We start from the raw sequence: 22,814 nt of genomic DNA on the forward strand, positions 1-22,814 counted from the left end.
TCGGTCCCGACGTGCTCTGCCAAACCTTGGTGGTGAGCAGTCCTCACTCGTGTGGGACACTTACTGATGCTGTTCTGCTGTTTTCTTTCAAAAGCATGGTTCACTTCTGAAAGATGTCCTTTCCACTGAATCGGTCACTCATCTGTAGAATGTTTTTGTATTTCCCCTGCATGCTTGTGTTCAGTTCAGTTCATTCAGTTTCCCAAATATGTCCAACACTCCCTCTCGATAACAACCAAGCCTTGGCGTGTAGCCTGGTCACCGTGAAATAGAACATTGTCATGTTCTGATCCCACATCTCCAGGCATACATGCAGTGGATGTGGTTTGTCGTTTACAATCGAAGTTACCTGCTGTAGTAAATCTCAGTTCTGTGATAAGCGCTTGCCGACAGTTGCATCATACAATGCGTCCATATGACAGAGGGAGACACCATTCATAAGTAGAGTGCAGATGCCTGCCCGCTGTCCCGCCATAGATGGATCCCCATCTGTTGCGGAAGCCCACCGTTCAACCCCATGGGATCGGTTTTTCGTCGATATAGCCACGCAGCACACTGAACATCCCCAGTGCCGTTTCCTGCTCGTGAATTGTGAAACCGAACAAAATTTTCTTGTGAATACTATCCCCTGACGTGTACAGAAAACACAAGTCAATGCCTGGGCGTCTTAACCTCCCTCACAGTTAACGTCCATTTGGAGAGCATAAGCTCTGGAGTTTTTGACCTGTTCAGTTGATTGCCAGTAATAGCATCAAATCTTTAAGTGTTATCTGACAAAGGTATTGATGTGAGTTTCTGTGCCTCTGCCTCCCCACACATTTAGTTTTACCATATACATTTTGGGCGGTAATATGAAAGTCTCTGTCATAGTGTGTCGTTTCGGAGCGGGCCTAGCCATGAACTGTAGGAATGATTCAAGGGCAACGGTCAAGTGGCCTTTTCCCATTGGTTGGTTTAACCCCTGTGTGACATCCAGCGAAGAATCCTATCGCCATTAGCATAACAAAATGTAAAAAAAAAAAATCAAATTATAGCGTTTTATAGATACACCTCTCCTGACTCGAACCACGTTGTCCGATTTCAAAAAGGCTTTACAGCAAAAGCAAAACATTAGATTATGTTAGAGGAGTATATCGTAAAAGTAGCCACAGCCATTTTCCGACCAACCACATGCATCACAAATAACCAAAAAACAGCTAAATGCAGCACTAACCTTTGACAATCTTCATCAGATGACACTCCTAGGACATCATGTTACACAATACATGCATTCTTTTGTTCGATAAAGTTCATATTTATATATAAAAACAGCATTTTACATCGGTGCGTAACGTTGACTAACTATTTTCCCTCAAATGCATCCGATGAAACAGCACTACAATTTACTAAATTACTATTCGAAAACATTTTTTAAATGTAATATTGTCATTCTAAGATTTATAGATGAATATCTCTTGAAAGCACCTGTAATGCCAGATTTTAAAATAACTTTACTGGGTAATCACACTTTGCGATAAAAGGGATGCGATACTCAGAAAATTACCTAGTAATACAGGTCAGCGCCATCTTGGAACAATCGCATATCACATCTAGTCTTGTCAATATCCCTTACCTTTGGTTGTCTTCATCAGAAAGCACTTCCAGGAATCCCAGGTCCACAACAAATGTATTTTCGTTCGAAAAAATTACTCCTTTATGTTCCAAGAGCTTGTTCTTGTTAACGCGTCTGAAGGCTGATCCAAAAGCTCCGTCGGCCGCGGGACAGCTATTTCGAGAAAATGCATTTTTTTTCCCCATTTAGGTTCGTTCAAACATGTCAAACGTTGTATAACAAATCTTTAGGGCCTTTTTCAACCACAGTTCCAATAAGATTCGAGGGGGATGATTGCATTGTCTTTCAAAACGTTTCGAAAGGGGAGGGTAGCCAGGGCCGCCGGCATCATAATGGTGATGGCCCTCCTCGTGACCAATTTCAACAGCGTCTCATTCATTCAGTTTTAACAGTAGGAGACTCAAACCACTTTGTAAAGACTGGGGACATCTAGTGGAAGCAATAGGAAGTGCTCAATGAACCATAGCTCACGGTGTGATTAATAGGCAACGTGATGAAGTTGAGTCCGCAATTCAGAATTCCACTTCCTGTTTCGATCTGTCTCGGGGTTTTGACTGCCATATGAGTTCTGTTATACTCACAGACACCATTCAAACAGTTTTAGAAACTTTAGGGTGTTTTCTATCCACAAGTATTCATTATATGCATATCCTAGCTTCTGAGTTTGAGTAGTAGGCCGTTTAAAATGGGCACGAAATTTTCAAAATGCGCTGTGGCGCCCCCTATCCTAGGTGACCGTCAAGAGGTTAATTGTATCTTTTTAGATTTGAAGAATTTTCATTAAGGTTAACCACATTTACAATGATTTTGAGATACAAAGACTGTGTGTGTATATATATAAAAATTCTTAATTTTCCTGCAACTTCATTTTCACATCAGGCGAACCCCTAATTTGGGAACTGCTGCTCTAACATATTAAAATTTTATATCCAAAAAGTCAAATTTGTTACCTAATACATCTGATAATAAACATCAAGCTCTGGCAGAACGGTGCAGATTCCTCGCCAAAACCTTTTGAGAATTTTACGTTTTGTGGTTGTGGGCTTCCAAGATACTTTGGGGGTCAGTTGACATTTCACGTGTACACACAACACAATCACTGATGCAACTGGTTCATCATGATGGCATAATGCTGTGCTAACTCTGCATGACGGTAGTGCATATGTCACCTTGTTGCTGCTAATGTACCCGACTCCAGCTGGGCTCATGACAGTAAAGCAAGGTTTAGTTAGGCTGAACAACACGTCAACCCTTAAGTTCCCATGTCATTTTCTATGTTGTATGCTGAGCTTCTTTGAGTTAGGCCTATATTTTGAAGAGGGAATGTTACTGAGAAAGAGCTGTGCGTTGCTCAAGTTGTTCATGTCAGAACCAATTACTGGCTTTGATGTCTTCCTCAAATTTCTCTGCTTATTATGTAAATTGTAAGAGACGTGGGCTGATAAGCAAATAGCTCCTTGTTACGCAAGCATTGTCCTAGTAGGTGTGTCGAGCCAGCGTGTCGTGCCCCCCCCCCAAAAAAAAAATCCAGTGAAAAATGTCTTCTTTAGTTGCCAGGCGTTTGCCCGGGCGCCGTGCTGGAGTTGCCATGATGCAGCAATACATCAAAGCAGGACTTTGTCTGCGTCTCAAATGGCACCCTATTCCCTATATAGTGCACTACTTTAAAAAAAAATTTTTTTAACCACAGCCATATGGGCCAGGCTAGGCACTAGTCCTACACAGGGAATAAGGTTCAGCACTTGTCACAAGGCCAGGCAAATAAGTCTCGGCGTGCCCTTTCCTCTGCCCAGGGATTGGTAACATATTTTCTTCAAATGCACATTGCTCAACCTATTTCAGATGTGCCGGAGTGCCTTACATTAGTTTACTGATCAATGGCATATCTAAAGTGCATTCAGGAATCTTTTAATTGACTGCCTGAATAGAGTATCAACTCGTACTCGCTCCAGAACGGCATGTTGAAATCACATGATCAGGCATGACTAATACTGTGTTACCATCATGTAAACGGAGACTGCAACCCAAATGGCACTAAATAGAGTATTGGGACGCAGACAGAGTTCGATGGCTTCGATCACTGTGTTTACTGTCCCCTCGGTTATCAGGAGGAAGGAATTGTAGTCAGCCATATGTGATATCTGCCCGATTTAATTTTTTTTAATTTACATTTTTTTAAAATCTTTTTTATTTATTTTTTTATCATGTTGTCTGTTACGCTAGACTGATAGTCCTTCACACCATCATTAACAGCTGCATCGGAAAACGCCATTCGCAGATGTGCAGTCAGTGCTTGGTTTGCATTTCTGATTTTAATTTCACATGCCAATGGATGTGATAATGAGCATGCATGATGTATGCCAGTCAGCCCTGTGATGGGACTCTCTCTGACATGAGCTCGTTGCCATAGGACCTTAGTTTTAGACTACGAGCTACAATGTAACCACAATTCTGCTTGTGAACACATGGGCCTACATGCATTTTTAGGTGCTCGTTGAACCTTCAATAATTCTGCTCAAGCTAAACTGTCAGATGTTGCAGTGTGTAGGCTTCCGTGGGTGGGTTTCAGGTTCAGTCTTGCCTCGTTCTGCATGGCTCCCCAAGGCTCCAGTGTCTTTCCATGTCATTTCAGCCAGCCATGACGCCCACCATCTTAGATTTGTCTGAAATTGTTTCTGTAGTTGGAAACACAAGACAAGTATTACAGAAACATTATTCTGTTGAATTAAAATGTGATTTCTGAGAAATTAAGCTAATTGATTGCACCCACATTAGCATTTGTATTTATAGGATTCATATATGACAGCAATCTATGCTGTGGTTTTGTTGGACACTGTTTCAAATGCTAACTTTTTTAGTATTTGTGTCACATTCATTGCAAGAAAATGGTGCCTATATTAGAATTTTCGCGCTTCATATCCAAGTCATCTAAAGTAACATCGTTGTTACACAATCCATTATTATTTTTTTTTTTATACATTAGGATGATTTGGACATGAAGTGTGTAAATGCTCATATAAACTTAACAAAAAAGAAACGTCCCCTTTTCAGGACCATGTCTTTAAAGATAATTCGTAAAAATCCAAATAACTTCATAGATCTTCATTGTAAAGGGTTTAAACACTGTTTCCCATGCTTGTTCAATGAACCATAATTCATTGTTTAACATGCACCTGTGGAACGGTCGTTAAGACACTAACAGCTTGCAGACGGTAGGCAATTAAGGTCAGTTATGAAAACCTAGGACACGGAAGAGGCCTTTCTACTGACTCTGGAAAACACCAAAAGAAAGATGCCCAGGATCCCTGCTCATCTGTGTGAACGTGCCTTAGGCATGCTGCAAGGAGGCATGAGAACTGCAGATGTGGCCAGGGCAATAAATTGCAATGTCTGTACTGTGACGCCTAAGACAGCGCTACAGGGAGACAGGACGGACAGCTGATTGTCCTTGCAGGGGCAGACCACGTGTAAAAACACCTGCACAGGATCGGTGCATCCGAACATCACACCTGTGGGACAGGTACAGGATGGCTACAACTGCCAGGAATGCACAATCCCTCCATCAGTGCTCAGAATGTCCGCAATAGGCTGAGAGAGGCTGGACTGAGGGCTTGTAGGCCTGTTGTAAGGCAGGTCCTCACCAGACATCACCGGCAACAACGTCGCCTATGGGCACAAACCCACCGTCGTTGGACCAGACAGGACTGGCAAAAAGTGCTCTTCACTGACGAGTCGCGGTTTTGTCTCACCAGGGGTGATGGTCAGATTCGCGTTTATCGTCGAAGGAATGAGGGTTACACCGTGGCCTGTACTCTGGAGCGGGATCGATTTGGAGGTGGAGGGTCTGTCATGGTCTGGGGCGTTGTGTCACAGCGTCATCGGACTGAGCTTGTTGTCATTGCAGACAATCTCAATGCTGTGCGTTACAGGGAAGACATCCTCCTCCCTCATGTGGTACCCTTCCTGCAGGCTCATCCTGACCCTCCAGCATGACAATGCCACCAGCCATACTGCTCGTTCTGTGCGTGATTTCCTGCAAGACAGGAATGTCAGTGTTCTGCCATGGCCAGCGACAAGCCCGGATCTCATTGAGCACGTCTGGGACCTGTTGGATCGGAGGGTGAGGGCTAGGGCCATCCCCCCCAACCCCCCAGAAATGTCCGGGAACTTGTAGGTGCCATGGTGGAAGAGTGGGGTAACATCTCACAGCAAGAACTGACAAATCTGGTGCAGTCCATGAGGAGATGCACTGCAGTACTTAGTATTTGGTGTGGCCACCAGCTGTATTGACTTTTACTTTTGATTTTGACCCCCCCCCTTTGTTCAGGGACACATTATTCCATTTTAGTCACATGTCTGTGGAACTTATTCAGTTTCAATCTTGATATGTTGATACAAATATTTACACATGTTAAGTTTGCTGTAAATAAACACAGTTTACAGTGAGAGGACGCTTTTGTTTGCTGAGTTTAGGTACCATTGAATTTGTGACACAAATGCTAGAAAGCATTTGAAAAGTGCCCAACAAAACCAAAGCATGGATTGCTGTCATCTTGTCCAGGGTAAGGAAACCAATGCGTGTTTTGGGTGAACTATCACTTTAACAATGTTTGTGTGGGAGGGGGGGTTCTTCAAACTATATTTCACAGGAGCAGCGCCATCTAGTGTTCAGAACCTGGTAATATTAGCGTTGGAGGGAACATAAATATAACTTCAATTAATAATTTCTCTGAATAGGGGAAAAAATTATTCACTGAATACATTTTACACAGGATGAAGAATAAAAATTCAGAGCCGCAGCTGTACTACATGGGTGACTGGACTATTTAGTTTTTTGGATTCCTCATGTCTAAGTCATTGTTAGAAAAAGGTTTGGTCCAAATTGGATGTTAGGTACTATATTTAGTGAAATATTATATGAATCCTCTAAATTAAGTGCCAGTTTGGGTGCAAACAATTAGATTAATTTCTCAGATCAAATTATTTCATCAAAATGCTGCAAGAATCTTATCTGTTTTCTAATAACAGGAACGATTTCGTAACAATCTGAGATAGTGGGGGGTCAATCTTCTTTCTTGTGCTTTTTGAGGTGGAACGACCCTCCAGGCAGTTCGAGTAACACATTTGGTTCATGTGACTATATTAGACTACTGCATCAGCAAATCTTGCTGTACGTTTTAATAGTGTATAGTACGTGGTTGTATGTGTTGAGGTAATGTCTAACTGGGTTAATTTTGCTTAAGGATTGCTTAAGGTTAGGAAAAGGGTTAGCTAAAATGCTACAGTTGTCCGTCACTCGAACATGCAACCTTTTGGTCTGTAGCAATGCTCCATGTACCCACAATCTCCTGATGTGGTTTCAGGAATTAAACTTTGACTTGCTATTCAAATGATCCTGCATCATCAGCGCTGATGTCACGAGTCTTCGTATTGGGAGAACTTCCTTCTCCTCAATAGACTGGTCAGAGTGACGTTAGCCAGATGCCAAAGAGTTATTGTCCAAGTGTAGCACGCTATTATGGACAGACAAAAGAAAATAGTCTTTATAGACCTAGTATTTCCGATGGAGTTAGCCTATCCCTCTCGAGTACTCATTAGCATGAGGATGTGATGTGTAAAACTTATTAGGGCAGGTGAATTTTACAGCCCAGCCAATAAGTTACTAGTGACCTTTTGACTGATGTTTTGTTATGCCTGATTGGATAAAGGGACATTTCTGGAATCATAGTGAGTCCCTTTTGTAGGGTAATGTGGAAAGCAGACTCGGCTCTTGGCACACGGCTGAATTGATAGAGGTAATGAACGAAGGTCCCTACTCATTCCAGGGTTTTTCTTTATTTTTACTGTTTTCTTCATTGTAGAATAATAGTGAAGACATAAACTATGAAATGGCACATAAAGGAATCAAAAAAAGAGTTAAACAAATCAAAATATATTCGATTTTCTTCAAAGTAGCTACCCTTTGCCTTGACAGCTTTGCACACTCTTGGCATTCTCCCAACCAGCTTCATGAGATGGTCACCTTGAATGAATTTCAATGAACAGGTGTGCCTTGTTAAAAGTTAATTTGTGGAATTTCTTTCCTTCTTTTAAGCCAATCAGTTGTGTTGTGACAAGGTAGGAGTGGTATTCCAAATGTAACCCTTTTTGGCAAAAGACTAAGTCCTTATTATGGCAAGACCAGCTCAAATACGCAAAGAGGAACGACATGAAGGTCAGTCAATCTGGGAAAACGTGCAGTCGCAAAAACCAAGCGCTATGATGAAACTGTCTCTCATGAGGACTGCCACAGGAAAGGAAGACCCAGAGTTACCTCTGCTGGAGAGGATAAGTTCATTAGAGTTACCAGCCTCAAATTGCAGCCCAAATAAATGCTTCACAGAGTTCAAGTAACAGACACATCTCAACATCAGCTGTTCCGAGGAGACTGTGTGAATCAGGCCTTCATGGTCGAATTGCTGCAAAGAAACCACTATTAAAGGACACCAATAAGAAGAAGAGACTTGCTTGGGCCAAGAAACACAAGCAATCGACATTAGACCGGTGGAAATCTGTCCTTTTGGTCTGAGTCCAAAGTTGAGATTTTTGGTTCGAACTGCCGTGTTTTGTGAGATGCGGAGTAGGTTTCCTACCGTGAAGCATGAAGGTGGTGGGGGGGGGGGCTTTGCTGGTGACACTCTCTGATTTGATTTAGAATTCAAGGCACACTTAGCCATGCTGGTTATGTGGCAGCTTCATTAAATAGTACCCGCAAAACACCGGTCTCAACGTCAACAGTGAAGAGGCGACTCCGGGATGCTGGCCTTCTAGGCAGAGTTGCAAAGAAAAATCCATATCGCAGACTGGCCAATAAAAATAAAAGATTAAGATGGGCAAAAGAACAGACACTGGACAGAGGAACTCTGTCTAGAAGGCCAGCATCCCGGAGTCGCCTCTTCACTGTTGACGTTGAGACTGGTGTTTTGCGGGTACTATTTAATGAAGCTGCCCGTTGATGACTTGTGAGGCGTCTGTTTGTCAAACTAGACACTAATGTACTTGTCCTCTTGCTCAGTTGTGCACCGGGGCCTCCCACTCCTTGTTTTTTTTTTTCTTCTTCTTCTAAATTGAATAACTGTTTCATGGCTTTAGGAACGTGAACAGGCCTCTAACGGTCCCCTGTTTCTTTCCTATTGTTGCAGTGCTCTTCAAGCGGTCCAATGGAGGATGGGAAGCCGGTGTGGGCGCCCCACCCAGCGGATGGGTTCCAGCTGGGGACCATAGTGGACATAGGAGCAAACAGCTTGAGCATCGAGCCGCTGAAACAGGGGCAAAAGGTAGGCTATGTCCAGCAAATATACACACAACCTCGCGAAAACAGACGTCCATCGCTATAACATTTTGCACATAGAGAATTTGTGTAATTGTGGTGGTGGCCATCAGTAGGCAGGTTTCTATTGCACCAGGTTAATATGACAAAGCAATGTCCCCCCCCTAAAAAACATTGACATGTTTTTTGGTAACTGCAGCTATAGGATAAATGCTCTAAAGATACTTTTTTTTTTTTTTTATCTGTTCGACAGGTGGATTTGTTTCTAACTTTATTGTGACAAATTATGATGGAAACAGTTTTTTGAATAACTTATGATTGACAAGGGGGGGCCTCCACTCCGCAATTTATTTTAAAGGTGTACTGCTTGCTAAATTTTGTCCTGACTTTCAAGAATGCCTGAATTGCTTTGCCTTGCTTTTCTGGATGCAAGTTCCACCATCCAATTATTTCAGATCTACAGGAGTGCAAGTTTCACCATGGCACTGACTGTGGTAATATTTAGAATATTGCAAATATTTGATGGGGGAGGGGGCCACAAATCTGAACTCATCTTGAGGGGCCGCAGTTGCTAGCGGGTCTGCGTGCCTATTTTGCCATGGGGCGTAGAGAAATGTTTGCAGGTATTAACATGATATGAGTAAAACTGACTAACAAAATCATCTCTTACCGATTTTATATTTTTTTAAAAAGTTAGCTGACATGGGCTAATTGAGTGACTCTCAATTACTGACATAACAAGAGAAACTACTGATGCATAACCAAATTTTGAAATTGCACCTTGTGTATTCTACTATTCTAACTCTCAACAGTAAGTTGAGACCCCGACTGAGTTCCTAACACTGTTCCATACACATTCTGCGTAACCGCAGCATTCAAACAAGGCTGCAATGAAAACTATCGGGACTGTAAAATCTGTGTTGGCATCAACATCTGGGGTGGGAACTACATTTTCTATTCAAGTGTTGATTGACATGGTAATGGACGGACCAATAGTATTGGAGAAACTATGAGAAAACGGACACCTCTGAAGCGGTACTTTTACGGCACGCATTCTGCAGCTCATTGTGTGCCGTACAACCTCTTTCCACCAGGAGTAGCGCTTCTCTCGCAGAATAAAAACAAGAAATGATCAAAGGTGAGTTAATTACTCGTGAGTTCATCAATAGTTAATTCAATCAATAGTCAAATGTTTTTACTTGTGAAGGTAACTTTAGCGCCGACCTAAAGCACCCTACTCAAACTCGCACACAAGCCTTCAGGTATGGTATAGGTATGTAACGAGACGTTATTGAATCTCTTTATAGGGTTTTATTTACATTTTTCAGGTGACAAGTTGGAGAAATCCAGTGGAGAGAAAAAAGCTGTTTCCCCGCACAACATACCTCCCCCCTTTTTACTATCACTCAGTAGCCTTCGCTTCTCCCTCCGCCCTTTTTAACAAGACCTGGCGGAGCTCCTTTGCCTTTTTCAGTCCTCCATAGACGGGCAGCATTAAGGTGTCATTTATTTTGCTGGAAAGGCGAGAAATTGTGCTTTACAATGGTATTCATATTATAGTTGACCTGGAAGTATTACATTTTTGGGGTGCTAAAATAAGGTCAAATGTACAGAGGTTTGCTAGCTAGCGTTTTATCACACTGTGTGTGTGTATATATACAATGATTAGGTGAAAGCTGTCAGTCTATGACCCCTTATTGATGTCACTTGTTAAATCCAATTCATCAATGTAGATGAAGAGACAGGTTAAAGAAGGACAATTTAGACCTGGATTGTGGATGGGTGCCATTCAGAGGGTGAATGGGCAAAGGATTTAAGTACCTTTGAATGGGGTATGGTAGTAGGTGCCAGGGACACCGGTTTGTGTCAAGAACTGCAACGCTCCTGGGTTTTTCACTCTCAACAGTTTCCCGTGTGTATCAAGAATGGTTCACCACCCAAAGGACATCCAGCCAACTTGACACGACTGTGGGAAGCAATGGAGCCAACATGGGCCAGCATCCCTATGGAATGCGTTCATGCCCTGACGAATTGAGTCTCTTCTGAGGGCAAAAGGGAGGGGGTGCAATGGCAAACTCAATATTAGGAAGGTGTTCCTAATGTTTGGTATACTCAGTGTATATGCATGTTTATATATACAAAGTATGTGGATTTGGCTATTTCAGCCACACCCGTTGCTGATGGGTGTATAAAATCGAGAACACAACCCTGCAATCTCCATAGACAAACATTGGCAGTAGAATGGCCTCACTGAAGAGCTCAGTGACTTTCAACGTGGCACCTTAGTAGGATGCTACTTAAGTCAGTTTGTCAAATTTCTGCCCTGTTAGAGCTGCCCCCCCGGGCAACTCTAAGTGCTGTTATTGTGAAGTGTACTCGTCTAGGAGCAACAACGGCTCAGTCGCGAAGTGGGTAGGCCACACACGCTCATTAAATAGGTTTCCATAGTCGAGCTGCCGCACACAAGCCTAAGATCACCATGCGCAGTGCAAGCGTCAGCTGGAGTGGACTAAAGTTCGCTGCCATTGGACTTTTGAGCAGTGGAAACGTGCTCTCTGGAGTGATGAATCACGCTTCACCGTCTGGTTTGTTGGATGCCAGGAGAACGCTACCTGCCCGACTACATAGTGCCAACTGTAAAGTTTGGTGGAGGAGGAATAATGGTCTGGGGTTGTTTATCATGATTCAGGTTAGGCCCCTTAGTTCCAGTGAAGTGAAATCTTAAAGCTACAGCATACAATGACATTCTAGAGGATTCTGTGCTTCCAACTTTGTGGCTACAGTTTGGGGAAGGCCTTCTCCTGTTTCAGCATGACAATACCCCCGTGCATAAAGCGAGGTCCATACAGAAATGGTTTGTCAGGATTGGTGCGGAAGAACTTGACTGGCCTGCACAGAGCCCTGACCTCAATTGGAGTGCCAACTGCATGTCAGGCCTAATCACCCAACGTCAGTGCCCAACCTCAATAATGCTCTTGTGGATGGATGGAAGCAAGTACCCGCAGCAATGTTCCAACATCTAGTGGAAAGCCTTCCCAGAAGAGTGGAGCCTGTTACAGCAGCAAAGGGGGGACCAACTCCATATTAATGCCCAAGATTTTGCAATGAGATGCTCGATAAGCAGATGTCCACATACTTTTGGTCAAGTAGGGTATATATTTTTAATTTGGGGGGGGGGGCAGGGAATTGATCCGAGGGCCTTCAAAAGGGGGGCCGTCAGTTGCCGATCCCTCGCATAAATGGATAATGGAAACACTTCAACCACTTATTTGACACTAGTTTTTTGTAAAATAGTTTAAAAAGAATTTTTACCTACAGTCAATTGTCACACCTATTTTCTATTAACTTTTTAAAAGTCAACCAAAAATCGCTGGAGAAGTTAATGGAAACCCATCTTGACACGAAGACCCTCCAATGGCTAACATACTAGTGAAACATCAAATCTCCCAGAGGCTGTAGTTTAGTCGTTTATAGATACTACCCTCCTCCACTGGCACAAAATAAAGCCCCGGTATCTGAGGTAAAGTGGCTCTTACCTGGTCAAGTAGGCTTTCCCTTCGAAGCCCCCAGTCACTGCTAATTCACTAGATAATGTATTACGCTAAAGCTCTTGATGTTAGCGAACCCCAGTTTCTATGGTAACGCGTACTTCCTTGTGTGGCTTTGTCATAAAGTGAACGTCCTCCTCAATTTGCTCACTTATAGTGTTTACATCCGGCCCATAAATCATCAGACTCCGTCAGATCTTTTATTATGAAGGAAGCGTGTGTGTGTGTGTGTGTGTGTGTGTTCCAGTCATTTGTAACGGATGTGTCCATTCTCTGGCATTTATGGTCCGTTCTGTGCTGTAACAGGCAGTCTGAGGGGCACAATGTGTCTTCTGTCCCTGCAGCAGCCAGTTAGTGCCAGTCTACAGTTCCCTTCCTCCACGCCCAGCCCGCTCAGAGCAGCAGCGGCGTACGCAGCCTGGCAGACCCCCTGAGGGGGGACGTCAGGAGAAGGGCTGCTCAGTGCATGACACCGTGTCTCTCACACACACACACACACACACACACACACACACACACACACACACACACACACACAGCCTGAGCCACAATGGCCGACTCTGTGGCCCACAACGTTAGGTAATGTGTCCCAGACTGGGGCTTGTGTCCCCAATGGAACTCTATTTCCTATATAGTGCACTCATTTTGACCAGAGCCCTGGTTGAAATTGGTGCCCTATAAAGGGAATGGGGATAGTTTTTTTCACTGTTTCGCTCTGCCTTGGTGTCTGTGAAAAGAGAGTGAGGGGTGAGGGACGTATTTAAATTCAAGGGGGCATTGCCTCACTCCCCACCTCCCTCTCCTTTTCCTCTTGCCTTCAGTCGCCTCACGTGACTCAGTGCTTTGGAATCCTGCCAGCTTGGGCTCTGAATGTGGCATATGCCAGTGCGGGAAAGAATAAACTGACTGTACGTCACCTTGTCCAAGAGTGGAGATGCCGTTTTAAAACCTTCTTGCAGTGCCTCTATTGGAGACACTAAGGACATCCCAAATAGCACCCTATTTCCTGTATAGTGCAATACTTTCAAAAGTAGTGCACTAAATAGGGATTAGTGTGCCAATTGAGACGAAACCTAAATTGCTGGCCCAGAAGAGGAGAGGCCAACAGGTCCCCATGGCCCACAGGAGGGAGCTGGCTCCGGCTGGTTGTGTCCCAAATGGCACTCTGTCCCCTACATAGTGCACTTCTTTTGACCAGAACTCTGGGCACCTATGTAGGGAATAGGGTGCCATTTGGGACGCGATGCTATGTCTGGCTTGGCCTAGCTAGCTACACACATTGCAGCCCGCCTGACCTGCTTACTACTCTAAGGTCACCCCACATATTCAAAAATATTTGTTAAACATGTAAAAAAAATTCCCTGGTGAAGAAATGTTTTTGCCACATGTGGAATGGACAAGGTAACATTGCAGAAGGCTTTTAGCTGATGCTGTGTTAGGGGCAGGCCAGGAGAATGTAGCGCTAACTCCAGGTGGCATTCTGCCTTCTCCCCTACAGTTTTTACCAGTTAACTCCGCTGGGATTGTAGTTCACATGAGCTTTAATGTTTTAGAAACGTCAATAATCATCGCTTGCGATACGGCTTTCGAAACAGCATATGGCACTTATCTTTCATCAGCGAGAAAGAACCCTTTTAAATAAAAAAGATACACTTACTGTAGCAGTTATGCACAGATCCATAAGGCTGTGTGTCCATCTGACAACTACACTTCCGTAGTTACGCTTGGAGCACACTAGATGGCTAATTAGCACAGGTGGTCACCTCTGTCTGTTTCCCGTAAACAAGCGCTGTAACATTGGGATACGGCCCGGTGGGAACACTAACCCTATAAAGGTGTGTAGTAATTTAAAGGTGTTTTTTATATGTATTTTTAAAATATTTTCTCACTGATATGAAAGATACCTTCCTTATGTTTCTAAAACACAAGTGGTGCCTGATAATGTTCACAGCAAGCGTCTGGGCTCTTACCAAAACTCCCTCGGTCAGAAGATCCCGTCGTCAATAGGCGCTAAAGCAGTTGGCGTCTATGACTTGGGTAAGAAGAATGTATCCATGCAGAAGGAGAAAGGTGCAGCCAGCCGTCTTTCACTAGCTTTGGTTAGCCAAGTAGCCCACTGTTTGTTCATAGTTCCATGAACATGAATGCACTGCATATATCTTCAGAGACTATTCACACACCTTGACCTTTTCCACGTTTTGTTGTTACAGACTGAATTAAAAATGTATTCAATTGAGATGTTTAGTCACTGCCCTACACACAATACCTCATAATGTCAGTGGAATTATGTTTTTGAAGTAAATTAAAAGCTGAAAGGTCTTAAGTGAAGTATTCAACCCCTTTGTTATGGCGAGCCTAAATCATTTCACAAGTAAACATTTGCTTAAGTCACTTAAGTTGCATGGACTCACTCTGTGTGCAATAATGGTGTTTTAACATGATTTTTGAATCACTACCTCATCTCTACCCCACACATACAATTACTTATAAGGTCCCTTAGTCGGGCAGTGGATTTCAAACACAGATTTAACCACAAAGACCAGGGAGGTTTTCCAATGCCTCGCAAAGAAGGGAACCTATTGGTAGATTGAATAAAGAAAGCCATCAACGAGGCTAAACTGCTAGTGCTCCCATAGTACTCACCAGATGTGTGTTTTTTACCTTAAACACATGCTATGAGTAACACCAGCCTCACAACTCAAGCCCTGCCTATGGGAACATGTAGCTAGCACTATTGTTTGTCCTGGGCCATGCATGTGTACTGATAATGCCGGTGAATAATGCATGGTGGCTGTGCTCTGCGGTGAAGGTGCTGACCGACAACCTTGGGCCTGAATAGGGGAGGGGCTGCAGCTTGCAGCCAGCCTCCACAGCACCTCACTAGTTAACTCCCAGATCCTGTTTCTATCCTCTCTCCAAATAATTAATTGTCCCTTGACTTGTCACTCACGGCTGCATACGCCAGGGCCTTTTGAAGCAATGGCGTTCTGAACAGTGTGTTTTGAGTGGCCGTTGGGAAACTTGGGGATTGCAAGAAGAACACGTTGACAGACTTAAAAAGGTTACTGACTTATATTTTTAGAAGCAGGCAGGTTGAACGGAATCAAAATAGACTTAATGGGTTTATTTACTCGTGTGTGTGTGTGTGTCTCTCTCCTTTGTGCGTTATTTGGTATTTTAGGCCATATACTTTTATGTACTTAGTGACCTCCTCTTCAACTTTAATACATTAGAAAGAGAACAGCATGGTGAAATGATTGAATCCTGTTTCACGTCCATCTTGTTTTGACAGATCTTTACGGCCCAGATCAACCAAGTGTTCCCAGCTGAGGATGATGTCAACAAACATGTGGAAGACAACTGTGAGTTTACAGCACAAACACTGCTATTGTTTTACCAGAAGTCTGCAGTCTCCAGCACAAGGTTTTTATGTTTCTTACCATCACATAAAGTTTCCCTAATGGGCACCTAAGTGGTTTTGCAGCACTATATGAAGTAATGAACTGAATTACAACCATAAAACTGTTACCCCAAAAACATCCACTGAGGATTTAGGGATGCCATTTTGTGACATTTATGTTCTTATGTGTTTTCCATTTTGATCCATCCTCTTCTTGACAGCTTGTGATTTACTGTTGTTTTTCAGGTTCTTTGATGTACTTGAATGAAGCTACTCTATTGAACAACATCCGCGTGCGGTATAGTAAAGACAAAATTTATGTAAGTACTTTATAACAGACATAACCTGTATTTACGCTACCGTTCAAAAGTTTGGGGTCCGGTGCACAACTGAGCAAGAGGACAAGTACATTAGTGTCTAGTTTGAGAAACAGACACCTCAAGTCTCCGGGATGCTGGCCTTCTAGGCAGAGTTGCAAAGACAAAGCCATATCTGACTGGCCAATTAAAAATATTAAGATGGTCAAACGAACACAGACACTGGACAGAGGAACTCTGCCTAGAAGGCCAATTTTCACCTATGCTAACATAACTGCAAAAGGGTTTTCTAATGATCAATTAGCCTTTTGAAATGGTCAACTTGGATTAGCTAACACAACGTGCCATTGGAACACAGGAGTGATGGTTGCTGATAATGGTCCTCTATGCCTATGTAGATATTACATTTAAAAAAATAAAATCAGCCGTTTCCAGCTACAATAGTCATTTACAACATTAACAATGTCTACACTGTATTTCTGATCAATTTGATGTTATTAAATGAACCATTTTTTTTGTTGCTTTTATTTCAAAAACAAGGACATTTCGAAGTGACCCCAAACTTTTGAATGGTAGTGTGCATCCTGCTGTCTTCCCCATCAGTCTTGTTCCAACAGCTGAACAGGTTGAACCAGCAGGGGCAAGGCCGATAGAACACCCACTCATTATCATGCTAAAGCCCTGTCACCTCAGCCACTTCTGTCTCTCACCTACTGTACTTTACTACATGTGTGTGGTGTGTTCCCTCCCTGACGGACAGCGTGACGGCCTTATCATTGTCACTCTGGGCTGCATGTCAGGTGGCTGATGGGAGCGAGGGCAGTTACATTGACGCGCACACACACACCGCAATAGCGTGTGTCACTGGAACTACCCTCCCACCTGACAGGCAGCCCAGAGTGACAACGACAAGGCCTTCACACTGTCCATCAGGGAGGGGACACAACACATATACACACCCAGACACAGCTAGCTCTTGTCATCAGTCACCCTGCTGGCCCCTGTCTACCCCTTTGTAATCGGCCAGGGAGCAGAGCAGAGCCAGGGAGCGCTATCCTGTTCCCCACTGAACTTAATTAGGTCCTCTGAGGTGACAGCCAGCCAGGCAGGCAGGGGGACATGGATGCCAGCTGGTGGGGAGAGGAGAGTCATGGGACACTTGTCTTCCAACGGGTGGCATCTAGTGGCTACAGTGAGAAACTGCCTTGCTGTGTTCTATGGAAGTGTTTGGCTGATATGCAGTGAGACAATTCCTTTTAGCAGTGATGACTAGTGTTTTGTTAGGTACTTGAGGAAAAGCTGGGTGTTAAATCAGAAGTATTCACCCCAAAAGCAGTCGCTGTGTATCTGGTGCTGAGCGATTTAACCGAAATGTTGGTCATTTTGTTTTGCTTTTTAAACAACATTTTCCAACATCAGTTAAATTATTTGCATTCCATTTAGTTCCTTTTTTTTCTGTGAGCTCAACGCGCAGTTTCTCTAGAGAGAGATCCAATGAAACCTGAACTGTGCGACGTAGTCGGGAGTTGTGGTTTCCAACATCGCGGAAATAATATTAACTACAATAACCATAATCCATTGCATGCCTACGTGTCTGGTCTGTGTGGGGCAGACATGGAGAGGGAGAAAAGAGACAGAACGTGCTGTTCCTTTGCTTGGTATCTCTACCTGAAAATACATGATTTAAGTGATTTGATAGTTGGTATTCAGCAGTCATAAAAGTATGCCTTATTTACTTTGAAGAACTACTAAAATCTATAGAGATGAGCTGCTGACTTATAATGAAATAATAAAGTCATAAAACAAAATAAATGTAATATACATTAAAATATAGTTACCGTAAATTCCGGACTATAAGCCGCAACTTTTTTCCCACGCTTTGGACCTCGTGGCTTAACCTCTCTAGGGTAGGGGGCAGTATTTTCACATCCGGATAAAAAACGTACCCGATTTAATCTGGTTATTACTACTGCCCAGAAACTAGAATACGCATATAATTGTTTGATTTGGATAGAAAATACCCTAACGTTTCTAAAACTGTTTGAATGGTGTCTGTGAGTATAACAGAACTCATATGGCAGGCCAAAACCTGAGAAGATTCTGTACAGGAAGTTTTTTGCTTTCGTTGTAAAGCCTTTTTGAAATCGGACAATGTGGTTAGATTAACGAGAGTCTTGTCTTTAAAATGGTGTAAAATAGTCATATGTTTGAGAAATTGAAGTAATAGCATTTCTAAGGTATTTGAATATCGCGCCACTCGATTCCACTGGCTGTTGACTACGTGGGACGATTTCGTCCCACATGACGCGGCTAATATATGGATTTTTCCCGCTTTCAATTTTTTTTAAAACACATTCTGTGACGTGCTCAGTTTTTGGGCGGCATGAAGCTTTCATTAGACCAATGAAATTGCCGAACGGGTTAAGGTCAAACAACTTTTGTTTACTGTTTAGATTAAATCGAGCGCTCTCAAACTTCCCATCATTCTGATTACGGTAGTCATTTTGTCACCCTCATCATGGCAAAGACACGGAGAAATGCATATGATGCAGCTTTCAAGTTGAAGGCGATTGATCTGGCTGTTGGAAATGGAGCTGCTGCACGGGAGCTTGGTCTTAATGAGTCGTTGATAAGACATTGGAAACAGCAGCGTGAGGAATTGACTCAGTGCAAAAAGACAACTAAAGCTTACTACTAATTTTACATTTTTTGTTACAAGCCGTGTTTCATTAAAGCCTGTGTAAAGTTCATTTGTTTCAATGTACCGGTAGGCACCTGTGGCTTATAGACATGTGCGGCTTATTTATGTTCAAAATAATATATATTTTTTAATTCAGTGGGCGCGGCTTATATTCAGGCGCGCTTAATAGTCCGGAAATTACGGTAAGTATGTTAATAAGTGAAAAGCCGTAATGGCCAGTCACTACCATCATGGGACTTTATTAATTGTTTTATTCTGTGTTACATCATTCAACCCACATAATGTATGGCGCATTATATTGTTTTGAAAAATGTGCGGAACTGACCTCAAAGCACTAATCGCTCAGCACTAGTACGCTATCTTGCTTAAAAACAACCTTGTCTATACTGGACTATTTCTGACTTCGGGTTTCCCTTTGTTTTTTCTCCCAGACGTTTGTAGCCAATATCCTGATCGCAGTGAACCCGTATGTTGACCTCCCAAAGCTCTATGCTCCAGAGACCATTAAACAGTACCATGGGAGGTCCCTGGGCACCCTGCCCCCCCACGTCTACGCTATCGGTGAGTACTAGGAAGGAAGGAACACACAGGCTGAGTTCCAAATGGAACTCTATTCCCTATATAGTGCACTACTTTGACCGGGGCCCATTGGGATCTCGTCAAAAGCAGTGCGCTATGTAGGCAATAGGGTGCCATTTGGGATGCATGAACACATGTCTCTGTGCCATTGTTGGGCTGACAATGCATTACACTTTCACATCTGTCCACTGGAGGGCAGTCTATAGTAATTTTCACAATACATGTAAGCTCTGTCAAATCAAATTTTATTGGTCACACACATTTAGCAGATGTTATTACAGTCATAGTGAAATGCTTGTGTTCCTAGCTCCAACGGTACAGTTATCTAACAAATCACAATGCACACATCTAAAAGTAAAATAATGGAATTAAGAAATGTATAAATATTAGGACGAACAATGTCGGATTGGCATTGACTAAAGTACAATAGAATACAGTATGTAAACATTATTTAAGTGACTAGCGTTCCATTATTAAAGTAACCAGTGATTCTATGTACAGAGGGCAGCAGGGTTGAGTAACCGGGTGGCAGCCGGCTAGTGATGGCTATTTAAGTCTGATGTCCTTGAGATAGAAGCTGTTTTCAGTCCCAGCTTTGATGCACCTGTACTGACCTCGCCTTCTGGAAAGTAGTGGGGTGAACAGGCCGTGGCTCGGGTGGTTTGATGTCCTTGATGATCTTTTTGGCCTTCCTGTGTCTTGGCATATTTTCAGTGTGATTTCGCTACCTATTTCCAGTGAGCATTCAATGTACAGTTTGACTTTGCAAATGTAACCATCCATCTTGAGGATCCCATTTGGATTGTGTTGTGTGTGTGTGTGTGTGTTACTGATGTGAACACTGTAATCATTTAAAAGTACAAGGAGCATTCATTGTACCTTCTGCATGGCTATTGCAACCGTAGACTTCATTTATGATCCCATTGAGATTTTTGTTTTGTGTCACTGAGGTAAAGGAGAGGGTAAATAAACTGTCAACACTGTCTAATGGCTGGATGTCTCTTGTCAGCTGACAAGGCCTACAGGGACATGAGGGTGCTGAAGATGAGCCAGTCCATCATCGTGTCTGGGGAATCTGGTGCCGGAAAGACTGAAAACACCAAGTTTGTCCTCAGGTAAAGTTATGGCGTTCTCTGTGCGTCGTCAACAGACCGGCTGTGTCTGTGTCCCAAATGGCACCACATTCCCCATAGTGCACCATTTATTTTTTAGAACTAGTCAAAAGTAGTGCACTATATAGGGGCGTAGGGTGCCATTTGGGACGTGCCCCAGTCTGATCTGGCAGGCTGTTTTCAATTGGTTTGTGTAAGGAAGTGCAGTCAGAGTATTCACGTAAACTCAGATTTTTTTGTTTCTGCCCTGTAGATACTTAACAATGTCCTATGGAACAGGTCAAGATATTGATGAGAGAATAGTTGAAGGTACATAAAAATCTCACTTCCCAGCAGCATGACGTAATACCACACTGTATAGATTTGTGTTTTGATTTCTCTTTATCAATCCCACAGCTAATCCCCTGCTGGAGGCTTTTGGGAATGCTAAAACTGTCAGGAATAATAACAGTAGTCGCTTTGGGAAGTTTGTAGAGATCCACTTCAACGAAAAGGTACAGCAGCAGCACTGTCATACCGCTGTACCATATTTCACGATCATTAAAATCATCAGACAACACCATAATAATAGTGTTCAAATACTATTTGAAATTGTTCAAAGACTTTGAGCGTTTGCTTTGGCTACGTCTGATGCTAATTGAACCGGTGTTGTCTGCTCAGAATACTGTGGTGGGAGGCTTTGTGTCCCACTACCTGCTGGAGAAGTCCAGGATCTGCCAGCAGAGCCAGGAGGAGAGGAACTACCACATCTTCTACCGGCTGTGTGCCGGAGCCTCAGAGGACATCAGGACCAAGTTCCATCTGGAATCCCCAGATGCCTTCAGGGTGAGTGGGTCCTACTGGCCGGCCTAAAACTCACTCACTCACCTTTTGCTAGCTCCTTGGAGCGTGTGCGCTCAAGAAGATCAACCTGAGTAAGGCGCTCCGCAGAATCACTGATCTACAAATCGCCTTGCATCTCAAATAACGAGTCATCATGTGATTGAGATTAGTGAATCTGCGCAGCTCCTCGCTAAGGGCGATCCCCTCAAACACTACCTGACACTCGTATCAGTGTGAGGGAGTGAGGACTCAGCTCCTTCACCCCAAGCAGTCAGCTCAACGGGGGTACCAAATCTTCTCATTAAATATTAAGGAAACTCACTCGTTTTGGTGTTTAGGATTAAAATAAAACGATGTTATGAAAATGGCAAGTCATGATACATGTTTGGATGAATTTTTATTGTTGCGCCGTACCTCTGAGACCACTAGGTGGCATTCTCAGCCATCCTTTAAGAAGGGCTTATTTTCTTGCCATAAACTTCACAAATATAACAATCCATTTCATTGTGCTTTAATTAAGGAAAGCCAATTCTGTTATAGTCAGATTATTTGAGAAGCTGCCTTGTCCATTATCGTTCATCTTTTATTAAAATTCCCTGTCTGGTTACCCTCAGACTCAGTGTTATCGACACCCAATTCTGCTGTTATTAGCTGGCAGGTGTTTAGAGAAGTTGTACTAACTCCGTGCCTGCCATTTTCTGTCCACCATTGGTCTAAAGATCCCCGTCTGGTTCCTGTCAGGGGGATGAGATTCTTTTAAGACACCCAATTATGTTGTAGTTATTAAGTGGCAGGTTTTTAGGGAAGTTGTACAAACTCCCCTCCTGCCTTGTCCAATATTGGTCCCCTCTTTTAAAGTTCCCTGCCCAGGGCTCTTTAGGCCGCTGGTTCCCAACCTTTTCCGTTCTAAGGACCACCAAATTGCGATCAACTGCCACATTTCTTAAAATTGACCACCAAGATATTTTATCAGTGAATGTAATAGATTAATGGCATTATTATTATTATTATTATTATTATTATAAACAATTGTCATTGTAAAAAGTAATGTAAAATTGCATAATAGCATTAATACTCCCACATCAAAAAAATTGAACTACCTGCAGGCCACCAGTGGTTGATCAGGAAGAGGAAGTGCTTTGACTCCAGCTCCTGACAGGAACATCGTCCACTATAATGAAGATGGTCAAACTGAGTGACGCAGTGACATTTCTTCTGAGCTCCAATTCAACCTGGACATTACTATTGACCGTTGGAAAATTCTATAGAATTAACAGCACCCAGACAACTCATGTGCTCCCTGTTTCACATCCAGTGCAGATTAGCATCGCATGGATTTGAAACAGAGTTTGAGCAGCTAGACAGGAAGGAAGTTGCAGGGAAAAGAAGGGATTTCAGTACCTTCAACATCACT

At 43.1% G+C, this 22,814-nt stretch overlaps 1 protein-coding gene across 7 annotated transcripts in view; it reads left to right on the forward strand.

Annotated features, from left to right (window-relative positions):
• Positions 1-22,814, forward strand: part of myo6a (myosin VIa) — a 102,810-nt gene that overhangs the window by 14,116 nt on the left and 65,880 nt on the right. For all 7 annotated transcript variants that reach the window (XM_014204923.2, XM_014204924.2, XM_014204926.2 and 4 more), the window contains exons 2-9: positions 8,794-8,928; positions 15,762-15,831; positions 16,116-16,189; positions 19,319-19,448; positions 20,476-20,581; positions 20,832-20,887; positions 20,975-21,072; positions 21,239-21,403. In XM_014204923.2, coding sequence (XP_014060398.1) covers positions 8,812-8,928; positions 15,762-15,831; positions 16,116-16,189; positions 19,319-19,448; positions 20,476-20,581; positions 20,832-20,887; positions 20,975-21,072; positions 21,239-21,403 — 816 coding nt within the window. In that variant the 5' untranslated portion in view covers positions 8,794-8,811. The remainder of the gene's footprint in view (positions 1-8,793; positions 8,929-15,761; positions 15,832-16,115; positions 16,190-19,318; positions 19,449-20,475; positions 20,582-20,831; positions 20,888-20,974; positions 21,073-21,238; positions 21,404-22,814) is intronic.

Source organism: Salmo salar, chromosome ssa06 (assembly GCF_905237065.1).
Source record: "Salmo salar chromosome ssa06, Ssal_v3.1, whole genome shotgun sequence".
NCBI classification, from domain to species: Eukaryota; Metazoa; Chordata; class Actinopteri; order Salmoniformes; family Salmonidae; genus Salmo; species Salmo salar.